At 31.1% G+C, this 14,244-nt stretch overlaps 1 protein-coding gene across 1 annotated transcript; it reads right to left on the reverse strand.

The window, feature by feature from the left end:
* Nucleotides 1–11,436: 11,436 nt before the first annotated feature.
* Nucleotides 11,437–12,569, reverse strand: LOC135954867 (heat shock protein 27). The gene has a single exon (XM_065505112.1). It carries the CDS (start codon nt 12,299–12,301, stop codon nt 11,834–11,836), a length of 468 nt encoding a protein of 155 aa, XP_065361184.1. The 5' UTR covers nt 12,302–12,569; the 3' UTR covers nt 11,437–11,833.
* Nucleotides 12,570–14,244: the final 1,675 nt, after the last annotated feature.

The raw sequence follows: 14,244 nt of genomic DNA on the forward strand, positions 1-14,244 counted from the left end.
ACCACCATAGTGGGGAGGGTATAATGCGTTTGTGCAGATGTGTGTAACGCCCAAAAATATTGGTCTAACACCCACCTTAAAGTATACCGATCGACTTAGAATCACTTTCTGAGTCGATTAAACAATGTCCGTCCGTCTGGTCGGCTGGCTGTCCATGTAAACCTTGTGCGCAGAGTACAGGTCGCAATTTTGAAGATATTTCGATCAAATTTAGTAAATATTATTTTTTCGTACCGGACGAAGCCTATTGAAACTGGCTGAAATCGGTCCATTATTTCACCTAGCCCCCATACAAATGTTCTCTCGAAATTGGACTTTATCGGTCATAAATGTTTAATTTATATATGTATCTACACAAATTTCGCTCCAAATAAGTTTTATATATACAAAAACCATGTCACCAAATTTTGTTACGATCGGTGCATAATTAGTCATAGCTCCCATATAGACCGGCTTCCGAAAATCACTTTATCGTGCTTAAATCACTTAAAAATATCGGTATATACACAAAATTCAACATAAATAACTTTCATATAGACATAAATCACACGACCTAATTTTATAGTGATCGGTCCATAATTGGTCATAGCTCCCATATAAGGCCCATTTCCGAAAATCACTCAAAAATATAAATTCTTGATATTTTAAAAGAAAAATATTTGTACTCATTTACTTGGTGTAGGGTATTATATGGTCGGGCTTGACCGACCATACTTTCTTACTTGTTTTCTCATACCACTGTGCGTGGGTCATTCATCTCTTAAAGTTAAATAGTAGCTTCAAACTATCGGACATATTTTAATTTAAAATAAAAAGCAATTTTATTTAAATTTTTATTTTATCATACAAATTTATATTGATGATACGTTATTTTTGGTTTCATAATACCACAATCCAACATAACGTAAGAAAAATATGTTTTTTTTATAAAATATATTTCTATTTTCATTGTGATCAAGATTTGAAAATGTTGTTTCAATATCTCAAATAGTTGCCATTTTGTATCGTTTTCTGCTTCTCCTGTAAACTTATGATCAGTGATGTTACGTTATTTTGCATTTTAGGTGACGATATATAGCTTTTACACAAATGAGAAAGTCACATCGGAAACGAATGAAAAGTTTAAAAAATCAGAAATTTCCAAAAGAATACCAACCTATAATTTTCAAGAGTAATAATTAAAATTATTATTCTAAGCAACCAAAAAAATATATTTCGCCTAAGGAAAGTAATGATTTAACGAAATAACAATCTTGATGCGTATAATTAATATGATCGAGCTTGAGCGATTATAAGTAATTAATATGTTTATTTGTTTTAATTACCTTTATAACGCCCTTTTAATAATAATGATAAATAAGTTTATTTTTTATTTATTGTAAACAAAGTAAGTATTTTACAACCTTTTTCTCACCTAGCAAGAGATAAATTGCCTTGGGAATTATTAAAAACACAAAATAAACAAAATAATTTAAAAACAACAGTCGAACACAAGTGCCAGATGTTTGATATCAGGGATTATTATTGAAACAATTGAGTGTATGGTTGCCATACGGTCTTGATTGTCAAGTTATTTTAGGTCTGGCCAATTTGGAATCTAAAATAAAATGTATCATGTTGAATAATATTTTCATAAAAGAGAGAAAAACTGATGATGATTAAAAAAATTTGTGTACTACAAATTATAATATCTTTCACTTATGAGAACAGTTATTTTATCAAACTCAAACCATTTTCCCCGAATATCAAGATAAACGATCTTACGAATTTGGCAACACTTATAGAGTGTCATTTGCAAATACGATAAAAAAAAAAATAAATCACTAATCGTACAATTTATGGTTGATTAAATGAATTAATTACATGTTATGTTACAATAATATTTATTTTTTTAAATAAACTACAGTCGTTATTTTCTTTATTATTTTAAGTGTTTACTTTATTTATTTAATGTAAATATTATTTTAGTTGAAGTGCAATAAAATTTTAAATGTCTCTACAATCAGTATACATAGATTGCAATGGACAAAATTCATGTAATTTAAAAGATAAAAAAACAGACCAAAAAAACATTTCTTGGAAGTTGCGACTTTCAAAACTATTTGAATGGTTATATTTTCACAGCTGATTTTGTCGGTTCTTGTAACATCGTTGCAGGATTTGTTTTCCCATGACATGTGAAAAATATCACTTAAGTTGTCCAATTATGGGAACTAGTTGGTAATTTTCCAAAGAATTTCACATATATTTTTGTCATGATAATACAATCCAAAGCCAAATATATATCCCATTGTGGGCTCTAGAGATATTCCCGTCAATATGTTATAGATTAGATATTTGGGGTATTCACACGGTCTCCTATTAGTCGTATTGTCATAATGTCCTAATATATTATAATAGTTGTTGTTGTGTTTTAAACAAAAAAAAGTATTATTTTATGACAAAACAATAAACATAGTTCAAATAGTCTTATTAGTTTAGAACTTTTTTTTTGAAGCACAAAAAAAATTTTATTAAACTATCATAATATATTAGGACATTATGTCAATATGACCAAATAGTAGACCGTGTGAATACCCCAATGTATCCCCTAATAAATATATGGCTTATTTAAGCTAAAGCAGGATAATTAGTGTTTTTAAGTTTCTTCCTCCTCAGATGACCAATGATGACTCCTGTTAGAATTCCCAATAATACAATATTCAGTTCAAATTCAGGACGCCTTTCTATTTAAATAGTATTTTAGTCGACTCTCCAACGGTAGATTCATGAGTTATTATACTATTTGATTAATGAGAAATGTGATAATTATTTTTAATAAATAATCTGATAATACAATTATATTTTCTAAACAAATGTTGCTGTAATTAGCATAGTTATTTTAATAACTCGTTTATTTTTTCTTCATTTTTTTTGAATTATTATTATTTTAAACTAATATTTTAAAAAAATTAGAATAATAACACCACCGACCAATAAATTTTGATAGAGGAGACAAAAAAAAAGACACGTATATCGGCGTTTTGAAAGTTTACATCTGAATTTCATTTGAGGGGGGGTTAAAGTTTCCCAACTCTGGCACATTGTTATTGTTAATCGTCATAAGAAACCATATGATCCTTACATTTTAGGTATAAAATGTGTTCAGCAAAGTTATGTAAAATGTTACGGAGAATATTTTTGTAGAATATGTTAACCCTCTAAATCTTCAAGGCATTGGTCTTTTTTGTCCTTCTTTTAAAAAAGTGCAAAAACCACCATTAAAACAGGGAACAGGTCCATTCAAAGAACGCCTATTTTTTATGTAAAATTCAAATTTAGTGCAAAAATTCTCAAATCGCATACTCGATATCGAAATATAGTAACCCATTTTACATGGCCCAATATGTTCTTAATTATTTTATAAAGGGTTCCGATAACCGCGCCCCTGGTATGGATATTATAGCTTAAAAACTAAAAAATCCCATTTTTGGGATTTTTCAACACTTTTTTGGGAATTGCGGGATTCCTGATTACAAAAGTGTTGTTCAGTTTTTCATTTTAAATCGAAAAATCTATATTACTGTAAAATTTTGTTAAAAAATATTCAATAATTAAAATTTTATTATTGAATATTTTTTAACAAAATTTTACAGTAATATAGATTTGAAATCGGAACACAGCCGAAGAAATAGGATCGTTTTAAAAATTGAACATACCCGAGGTGTCCTACTTTGGGGAACCCTGGCCGCACCCCCGATGGGCCCGTTCGGTCAAAATTCAAAATTTAAACTCGACAACGCTTCGTCTGTGCGCATGTCAAATTTCATTCAAATCGGACTAAGGGTTTAGAAGTTACTGATTTATTTCCATCTTTTTTTTTTTTTCTCATACCACTTTGCAACGTTTTTTGACCAGCATTAAGAAAATGTTAAAATATTCGGAATATGCCGGCATACAAAAAATTAAGTTTTAAAATTCTACATGTCTCAGATGCTCAACTTTTAGAGCCCACATTTCCGCTCATGAGTTAGAAATGGCTGATTTAATTCCAAAATATTTAGATTGTGACCCACTGTGCACCGTAATATTTCTTTTATATACTACACATAATCTACCCTTTGCCCATTTTTCCAATATGTAGCGATTAAATAACTGGAATATATTTCTAATACAATTTATTGAAACAACTGAAATTCATGGTGTACAAATATGTACTAACACGACTAATCGTGCTGCACAATGAATTCGAATACACACCTACATACTGTCTGTGACACTCAATGTGTGTTTTGTTGTTGTCACTCGTACAATATAGAGAAAACACAATTTCTATGTTTGGTATTTTAATTGAATATAATTTATTTAATGCAATTAAATAAAAGTACGAATATTTCTAAAACAATACACATTTAAAGATACAACGGAACGATGAAAACCCATACAAGGTACTTACACTCATTTGAATTCTTAAATATACGAAGGTCGTCCAATAAATATAAATAAATAAAAAAAAAATAATAAGTTTGTTTTTAAGAATCTAAATATTTATTAATACAGCTAACTGGTTGTATCTTCAAACATATCGCTGTCGCACAGTGGTATATAAAAAAACAGAGGGAAATAAATCTGGAACTTCTAGACGCTTAGTCCGATTTCAATAAAATTTGATGAACACACCGTATGCGCTGCCAGGGCACAGTGGGGCAGAATCGAAATTTTTTGGAAATAAATCTGGCATTTCTAAACGGCTGGTCCGATCGGGATAAAATTTGAATTGGGCGTAGCCAAGGAGTGGGCTTTCAAAAATATTGCACTTTTTCATACTAAAGAATTTGTATAAAATTTCTTAATGTGACTGAGTCAGATTCAATGATTTGTGTTGAATGAACTATTAAGAAAATTTATAAAAAAAATTTTAGTATGAAAAAGTGCAAAATTTTTTTTGTAAGACCAAAAATTAACTTATCTAAACAAAACAATATAGCCCCGAATAAATGTGGATCAAATTGTTTCTAATATTTGCAATTCTATTAAAATATTGATATACATTTTAGTTTTAGAAACTCAATGAATATGTAATAAAATCTTTATTTATTAACGAAACTCAATGAAATTTTCAGCGTTTTTTAAGTTTCTCATTCTAAATAACAAAACTTGTCAAAAGGTCAAAGGGAATCCCGCAATTCCTAAAAATTGGAGCGAAAATCCCAAAAATGGTATTTTTACAATTTTGTCTATAGGGTCCACATTTCCTTCGGGGCTGGGAAAATACTTTAGGGATAAATAGGGAACACATCAGGGTTTCCAAAACTGCTTTCCGTTTTCTGATCCCAGCTTTGGGATTTTAGAACATGTGGCCCAAAATTGAAATTTTGTTAAAAAATAGGTCAATTTCCAAAGTGCGTAGGTCCGACATGTTCGAAAAATAGGACAGGTTTTTTATACCAAAATGTTCTCCGTAAAGAAACTTTATAGAAAAACATAAAATTGTTATATGTTCGTAAAGAAAGTTGTTTTTTAATAAAAAAAAGAGTTAAGTCACCTTTTTGTCCAAAAAACAGCAAAAATATACTATTTTTGAATTTTTAAATTGAAAATCTGTTATTTTTGGATTCGTAATTGATATTGCTCTGAAATCTTTTGTATGTTGTTGGTAATTTAGTTGTCTAACTAACAAAAAAAAAATCGAGTCCATTCGGTCCAAAAGTGCACCCTATATTTTTAAAAAAGCGGAACAAGGTATGGCAAAATTTCAATTTTGAAATGCCTATAACTAGGAAATTATAAGAGATAAGTAGCACACACAGAGCGAGCCGAGCGCTTTCCAAAAATATAAAATTCTTTGAAATCGGATGAGAAACAAAAAGATGGCACATGTTTAAAAATTATACATGTCGAAGGTACCCTACTTTGAGCCCCCATAGCGCCGCCCCTGGAGAATTTGTAGGGCTCATTTTAATAACTTAAACTCGAATACTCCTTGGCTACGCCCAATTCAAATTTTATCCCGATCGGACCAGAAATGCCAGATTTATTTCAAAAAAATTTCGATTCTACCCATCCTACTCCAGTTTTATGATAATAGCGGGTCCAAATATTTTCCAGTTTACTCCATTTTTATATTATTGAACTAACTACAAATGTATATGTTAAACAGAAGAAGAATTGTTTAAAAATCATGACCAGCTTCAAAGTTATATGCATTTTAATTTAAAAATTAAAATCATGCGATTTTTCGCTATTTTTTGGGAAAAAATATCTTTTTTTCTTTTTAAGTTATATACAAAATTTCTAAAAAGATGTATAAGGAATTTATATTTTCTAAGAAGATAACATTACATAAAATATTTGAAAATAAAAAAAATTAAAATTGTTGATACTGAGTGGACCAGTGGGCCATCCAAAAAACACCCACTTTTGGGATTTTTCAACATTTTTTTTGGGAATTGCAGGATTCCAGATTACAAATTTAAAAATTTGATTTGGACTTTTTTCTAATTTAAGCAAAAAAAATAATTATAAAAAGGGTCCATTTTGAAAAAAAAATTTGATTTAGCAAAAAAAGTCATAAATTTTATGTCTTGAGTTACAAAACATATATTTTGTATCAACAAAGCGTCATATGGGGGAAGTTTTGCTTTGCACTCCGATTGCTCACCAAAGCTTATGATGAATTGTTCCATCGGTTATGGTTAGAATTGGTGATTTTAACACGGAATATAAAGATCTCCCAGGCCAGCCAAACAATTTTGAAGAAGTATAGGCATTACTCCATGAAGATTATTGCAAAGCTCAACAATAGCTTGCAAAATCATTGGGTGCTACTCAAACAGCAATTTCAAAACGTTTGCGAGCAGCTGGATTCATCCAAAAGCTGGGAAATTGACTACCATACGAATTGAAACCGAGAGACCTTGAAAGACGATTTTGCATGTCCGAGATGATGCTTTATTGCTATAAAAGAAAATTATTTTGGTACCGAATCAATACTTGTGATGAAAAATGGATCGATTCCGAAAACTCGAAGCGTAAGAGATTTTATGTGAAACCCGGCTAACCTGTCGAATCGACACCAAAGCCAAATATCCATGACACTAAGGTAATTCTCTGTGGGAGCAAAAGAGTCCTATTTGTACCGAACGTGACTTATTCTTTTGAATAGAGCATTGACCGAAAAAATGCCCAGACATGAACCCGTAATATTCCATCATGAACGTATTTTGAATCATGTGGTTCGGAATTTTTGCCTAACCCGCTTTATAGTCCAGACCGTGCCCCATCCGACTACTATTTATTTCGATCGATGCAGAACGCTCTCTCTAGGACGCACTTTGGAACACAGTATCCGATATTGGCTTGATTCTTTCTTGGTCTCAAAAGATGAGCAGTTCTTTTGACTTGGAATCCATATGTTGCCAGAAAAATGGAAAAGGGTTATTGCTAACAATGGCCAATACATTGAATAAATTTATTCCTGACATTTAAACTATATTTTATTGACACTTATCACTGTTGACGACTTGTCAGACAACCATCGCATATAACTTATAAATCAAATTACATAACGCATATTTAAATTATTGACGCTTTAATTATGGTCATTATGAATGAACTAGTAAGAAACTAAATGCAGTAGTTACTTTCATTGTATAAATGTGTGAAAACGTATAATTAATGTAAACCACTTTTACGCTCGACATGACAAATTCATACACATTTTTTTAATTTTACTGTTTTAATATCTGTAATTTTGTTTGTGCAGGCGTTCGCGTGCTTTTGCTATTTATTTATTTATATTTATTTATTAAATAAATTTTATATGGTTTTTTATATTGTTGTACAAGTACATACTCCATACAAACATTGTTGTATTAAGTTTATTATTGTCACTGTCATTGTCAAGATCAATATAATAAAATGCATTTGTGTTGACATGAGGTTTTGTTCTTATTGGTTTAGAAAATGTTTGTGAGATAAACGTAATTTTGAATTATTTTTCAAAGGTCTGGGGACTGTTTAAATCAACTATTTTGAAAGCACTACCCCCGTGAATTGAGAAATCGGGCATGTCTTAAAAGTTAAATTTTTAAATATTATCAACATTGTATTTTAATTCAATAAAAAACAAAACAGAAGAATTTCGTATAGGTTAGTTGCAGTCACTACATCTTAACATAGCTAGATCAGAGATATTTACTTTCCATTTAGGGTATTTACCACTCTTCGATATAAGCAACTGTATGAATACCACAGCAATTTGCGAATTAAGAAGACATCAAATCTGTTTTACTTTACAAACGTGTGATCCTTTACATCCAAAATTGGTCTAATATGGAAGACTGTGGTCCTCGCTCTAACAAAAAGTTAACTTTCAGAGAAATGTAGATGTATTATTATGCGGGATTTTTTAACATTTTTAGCTTTTATTTTGAAACATTTGTAGAATATGAATTTATTCAAAGTATTGGCCATCACACAGTGCACTGTGCGATGAAAAACTCAAAAACTCGAAAAAAACTCAAATGAGTTTTTTCGTTGTAAAAATCATAACTTTTGAACCTAATGAGATAATCAAAAAATTTAAAAGGTACATAGATAGATAATTGATCAGCCTGTGAAATAAGTGTTTGAAAATGGTTCTACGCCTTTCAGGTGCATACTTATGGGTTAGCAAAGTTTAAATTTGTGGAAAAATCAATTTTATGGGAAGTAAAATAAAATATTTTTTAAAATTTTTTAATTTTTTATATTTCTTTTTAAAGGCTTTTAGATTTAAAATTATTCCAGAAAAGATTAAAATTTTTTTTTGAAAAAATCAATTTTTTGTTGATTTTTCAGTCATATTTGTAACCATGTCTTTTTTCAAAATTTTACCTCTAGCAAAAAATGGGGCAAGAACGTGCAGCTGGAAATTTTTGCATTAGGTAAAGGAGGTAAATATCGATTTACCTGGACAAATACAAAGCAAACAGTAAATTTTTGTTTATTCTTTTCTTAGTAAATATACCTATCAAAAGAATCAAAAATAATGACGATCAGTTACATAGTTTTCGATATATTGTATCTGAAAGCGGACGAAATTACCTAAAAATTGTGTTTTTTTGAAAACTGAAATCGGTCAACTTTGAAGGGCTATATCTTCTTAACCAAAAATCTTATTGTAATAAGAGTAGCATTTTTGAAATCGTTGGACAATTTACTGTAAAAGAGGTTTATTCAATATTTTTTAGGGGCACATGAAATTTTGATTGTTGCAACCTCACTTGTTCTACGGGCGCCACTGTGCATCGTTAGCTATTACTTTTTCCCATCTCTCTGGCAACATATGGATTCCTGCTCATCTTTTGAGGACAAGAACGAATCAAGCCAATTTCGGATACTGTGTTCTAAATTGAAACGTATACCAGAGAGAGCGTTCTGCATCAATCGAAAGAAATAGTAGTCGGGCGCAGCACGGTGTGTAATATAAAGCTAAAGGCTTCACGTACGATCTCTTACGCTTCGAGTTATTGTATTATTGGATTAATTTTTCAACACAAGTAATGTCTTCCGTGTAAAAATTACCACTGCTAATAGGTATGTACACTAAGGTGGAGCGATAATGTATGAAATAATGTGAAAATTGCAAACGGAATGACAAACTTATATATGTATACCCTTCTCACGAAGGTATTATTAGTAATTTAGTTGTCTAACTAACAAAAAAAATCAAGTCCAAAGTACGACCTATATTTAAAAAAAAAACGGACCAAGGTGTGGCAAAATTATAAGAGATAAATAGCACACGCAAGCATTTTTATTCAAGCACGTGTTTAAACATTTTACATGTCGAAGATACTATACTTTGAGCCCCCAGAACTCTGCCCCTGGAGTATTTGTAGGGTACATTTTAATAACTTAAACTCGAATGCTCCTTGCCTATGGCCACGTCAAATTGTATCCAGATCAGACTAGCCGTTTAGAAATGCCAGATTTAATTCCAAAAAATTTTGATTCTGCCCCACTGTGCGATGCTATGCGAATAATCCAGAAATGATACATACCTCTCAGGATAATATCGTACCAGCCACTCGTGAAAACAAGAAACCGCCAAAAAAGTTTTGGAAAGTTTTCCGTAAATAATGTACCAAAATAAATTTAGTTTAGTTATTTTTTATTTAATTTTTAAAAATATACTTTTTATGACCACCCTTTATATAACATTGACTGCAGTAAATGTATTGATAAAACTAGCTGACCCGGTGCGCTTCGCCACCCCAATTAGAAGAAATAAATAGTACTATCAAGTCTCACTTTGTGAATCTAATTGAAAATGTCTAATTTCATATTTCTGGGTCCATTATTATAGAAAATGCAAAATGTGTTCCTAATTTTAAATTTTTAGGTTTATTATTATAAAATATTCAAAAAGTATCATTGCAATAAGGAAATAGTACCATTGATTATCACTTTTAAATTCGTATTCACTAAACCATAACCAGCCAAGTTTGAATTTTAGATTTGTATATCATTTCCTATATTATCAACTAATTTTGTTTCTATAATACACAAAACCATGAAGTATCCGCTTGAATTTCCACTCACATAGGACCATATACGCTTAATTTCATATTTCTAAGTCCATTATTACCAAAAAAGTACCAAAAAGCAGCCACTTGTGGATTCCCACTCACTCGGGCCCATGTAAGCTTTATTTCATGTTTCTAGGTTCATTGGTGAAGAAATTTCAAAAAGTACCATTCGAATAAAGAAAAAGTACCAAAAAGTCTCCCCTTAGAATTCTCACTGACTTAGGACCGTGTATGCTTAATTTCATGTTTCTAAGTCCATTGTTATAGAAATTTCAAAAAAGTACCATTAGAAGAACAAAAAAGTACCTATAGTTCAGTTCACACATTTTAATACCTAAATATTATCGCCTATTCCTAACACTAACTTCACTAAGATGCATATCAGCTAACTTTAATGTCTATAAGTGTAATAATTAAAATATTAAAAAAGTACCATTAGGAAAAAAAGTACCAATTTCCCTTTTCCTCCTTGAACACCCCTAAAGCTTGAAATTTAAAAATACTCCATTTTGCCAAAATTGTTCATGCTACAGACATGTCTCAAACGATTGAAATCTGTGTAATGTGCCCAAGAAAAAATATGTTTTAAAAAAGTACGAAAATGTTTACCCGGATTTGGCCCAATATACACCTATTCACTCGTTTTGGGGAGGGAGGAACCCACAGTTAAAATTTCGTGATTCTAGCTTCAGCCGTTTGGGCTGTGCGATGATGAATCAGTCAGTCAGTAACGTTACTCTTTTATATATATAGATTACCATAAAATAAGTAACTTATTTACTTACTAATTCCCATATTTTAATCAATAAAATTAACACTTCGTAACAAATTGTAAAACAGTCCATAATAATTATTGAAACACATTTCTTTGAATTTAGTTTTAATTAATTACATTTCTTTTATTCACTACTAAACATAAAATATTAATTAATTACACTGAAAAAAAATAAACAAAATAAACTTGCAAACATACACGATAAAATGAAACTTATAAGCTAAAATTATTCAATATTTTAAAAGTGTTTTACATTTAAATTTAGTTAAAAATTAAAACAAAAACAATTGTAAAATAATATTGACAAGTATTATAAAACAGCAACAAATTACACTTGGAATTAATTTTTAGTTGAATAAAAAGATGCACATAAAAAACATGATGAAAATAAATATTGAACAACATTTTAAAAAAGTTTGGTTTAATGAATTCGATTTTTGTTCGTTCGCTTTAGCGGGCAAGAATAGTCTTTTAGCAAGAAAGTGATAATTTAATTTAAAATTTGTTAATGTTTTAAACTCAAATAGGGCAGACCCATTTGTCTCACATAAACACTACGTTCAGCTGCCGAACATGGAGGGCATCTGACAATTAAAATACCATCGGAGGATAATTCAGCACGAACATCATTGGGATAATAGCCACGGGGCAAAATAAATCTCTTGACTATATGACGGCCCACAAAACTGTCACCGTCACGACGTTTTTCATGTTTGGCTTCCACAATAATTGTATCCGCTGAAGTTTTCACTGTTATCTCGTAGGGCTTGAAGGGACCCACATCTATGTTGGCCTCGAAGCCGTCTTTGCCCACCACAACTCGACTGAGATCGGGTGCTGAACCCACACGTGATAAACTGCGTTTGTAATAGGGTAAATCCCAATCGATTAGATCCCAATCACGCCATAAACGTCTGCGATAATCCCAATAGTCCCAATCCGTATTGGCGGTATTTGAAGGTACTAAAGCCATGTTTGATTTAATTGTACAATATTATCTTGGTCCTTTTTTGGAAATTGAACTACACAAGCAACACTAAATTATCTTTGTATTTTCTGCACGATTAATTTGATTTGACTGAATTTTTTTTGTTTGATTTTTTTCTAAATTTTCTTTCTTTGGTATGAGTTTTTTGTGCTGTTTTCAAATGTGTTCGTTCCGTTTGAGTGATTTCTTTTGTATTGTTCAGTGTTCACTAGTTTCGCGATTTTTTGCAAATAAACTGTCATCCCTGGTTTGAATGGCTTTTTATAGAGCATTTGTTCAGCTTAAACAACAAAACACACACACCCGTCACACACAGTAAATGAAGTGCGCGCCCAAACAAAAAGTTCTGATGAAAATGTTGTTTAAACCCAGCCAACATCATACAGTTGCCCAAGTGTTTTTTATTTTTTTTCAATACAAAGACACTGAGTTACTTGCTCGTTTCAAGTCTGGCGTGTGTAGGTTCCATCTATGGTCAAATGTTTACTACAACTGGACTTAAGTTAGAATTTGTTTTTCTGTTTTTGTTCTATTTTAAATTACAAAATCTTAACTTTCTTTGTATTTAGATTTACAGGAAATTATTTTTGTAAACTTACTTAGATGTCTAGTTCAAATGGTGGAGGTTGATTTTTAGGTTTATTATGACGTTTATGTGATGTAAACAACAAGTTGAGAATGCCAAAAATGTTAAAATAGCGACGATAAGTTTTTAATTATTGTTAAAATTTGCAACAGTATTAATGAAATTTGTATTCCGAATATTTAAATGATCAATTATGGTTAATGGTTGTAACCATAATTGATTAGTGAAAAAATGTGGTCTGTTGTGTGGTAGTTTTAAAACCAGACCTTAGGTGTAATACCCCAATATATCCAATGATATTGAAAGAATTTGTATCTCATTGATTCATCAAAATATCCGCATTTGTGGTTCGAAGAACCCACAAATTAGTCCATGATTGTCGAGAAACAAAAAAAGAATATTGAGATATGAGGTTTCGATAAACCATGGATAAGGCCACATGCCAAGACATTTCAATTACTTTATGAGACATTTACTGCTCGTGTACTCTCTCCTTTCGGTGATCAGAATTAACCCCTTAAATCGCGAGATTTAACGTATTTTGATTTATTTGTATACTGAAGGAGGAAATTCAGCGATGCATCAACGAAATTCAACCACATTTATTCAAAATGATTTTGGAAAAATTCACCAAAGGAGTGCTATTCCATACATTCCCCTTTTTTTTGTTGGTTGGATAAGTTGGTAGTTCAATTGACGCTAACAGTCAGGAAGAGTCGAAAGAACTCCTTTTCGACTAGACTACATCACTCGGCTGATGTAGGAAGGTTCCAAATCCTACCTAAAGCCGTCATATATTCCAGTAAGTCATTATGTCTGGACCCAGATAGCTCTCCAAAATTATCTACTATGTAATTATCCACGAATCTCTTGACAGTTAGGTTGAGAATTTGTAGAGAAGATGGATAGCCCATATTCCCTGTTCTTGCAATTACGAAAATGGTTGTAAAAGAGCAGTCCGAGTTCACTTACATACTTAGTATATAGCACCCAGTGAATCGTTAATACTGACAGAAACCTTGACCGACAAACCCTATTTTTGGTAAAAACTCGACTTTAGCAACCTCTAAACCTCTTCCGAAAGATCTGAAAAAAATCTCAAAAATACTCTACCCTATAAGCATTCAAATTATGCTTCAGCCCCAACAAATTTTTTTTTTTGGACACCCTAATGTATATGTAAATGAGGGATTTTTTCAAATTTTTGGCTTTTATTTTGAATCATGTGACCTTTTCCCATCTTTCTGGCAACATATAGATTCCGAGCTAAAGGAGCCAAGACCGAATAAAGCTACTTTTGGATACTCAGTTCTGAAGTGAAGCGTATCCCAGAGAGATCGTT

Source organism: Calliphora vicina, chromosome 3 (assembly GCF_958450345.1).
Source record: "Calliphora vicina chromosome 3, idCalVici1.1, whole genome shotgun sequence".
Lineage (NCBI taxonomy): Eukaryota > Metazoa > Arthropoda > Insecta > Diptera > Calliphoridae > Calliphora > Calliphora vicina.

Excerpts from the sequence above, each read along its gene's own strand:
- LOC135954867 (XM_065505112.1), bottom strand. The coding sequence starts at position 12,301 with ATGGCTTTAGTACCTTCAAATACCGCCAATACGGATTGGGACTATTGG.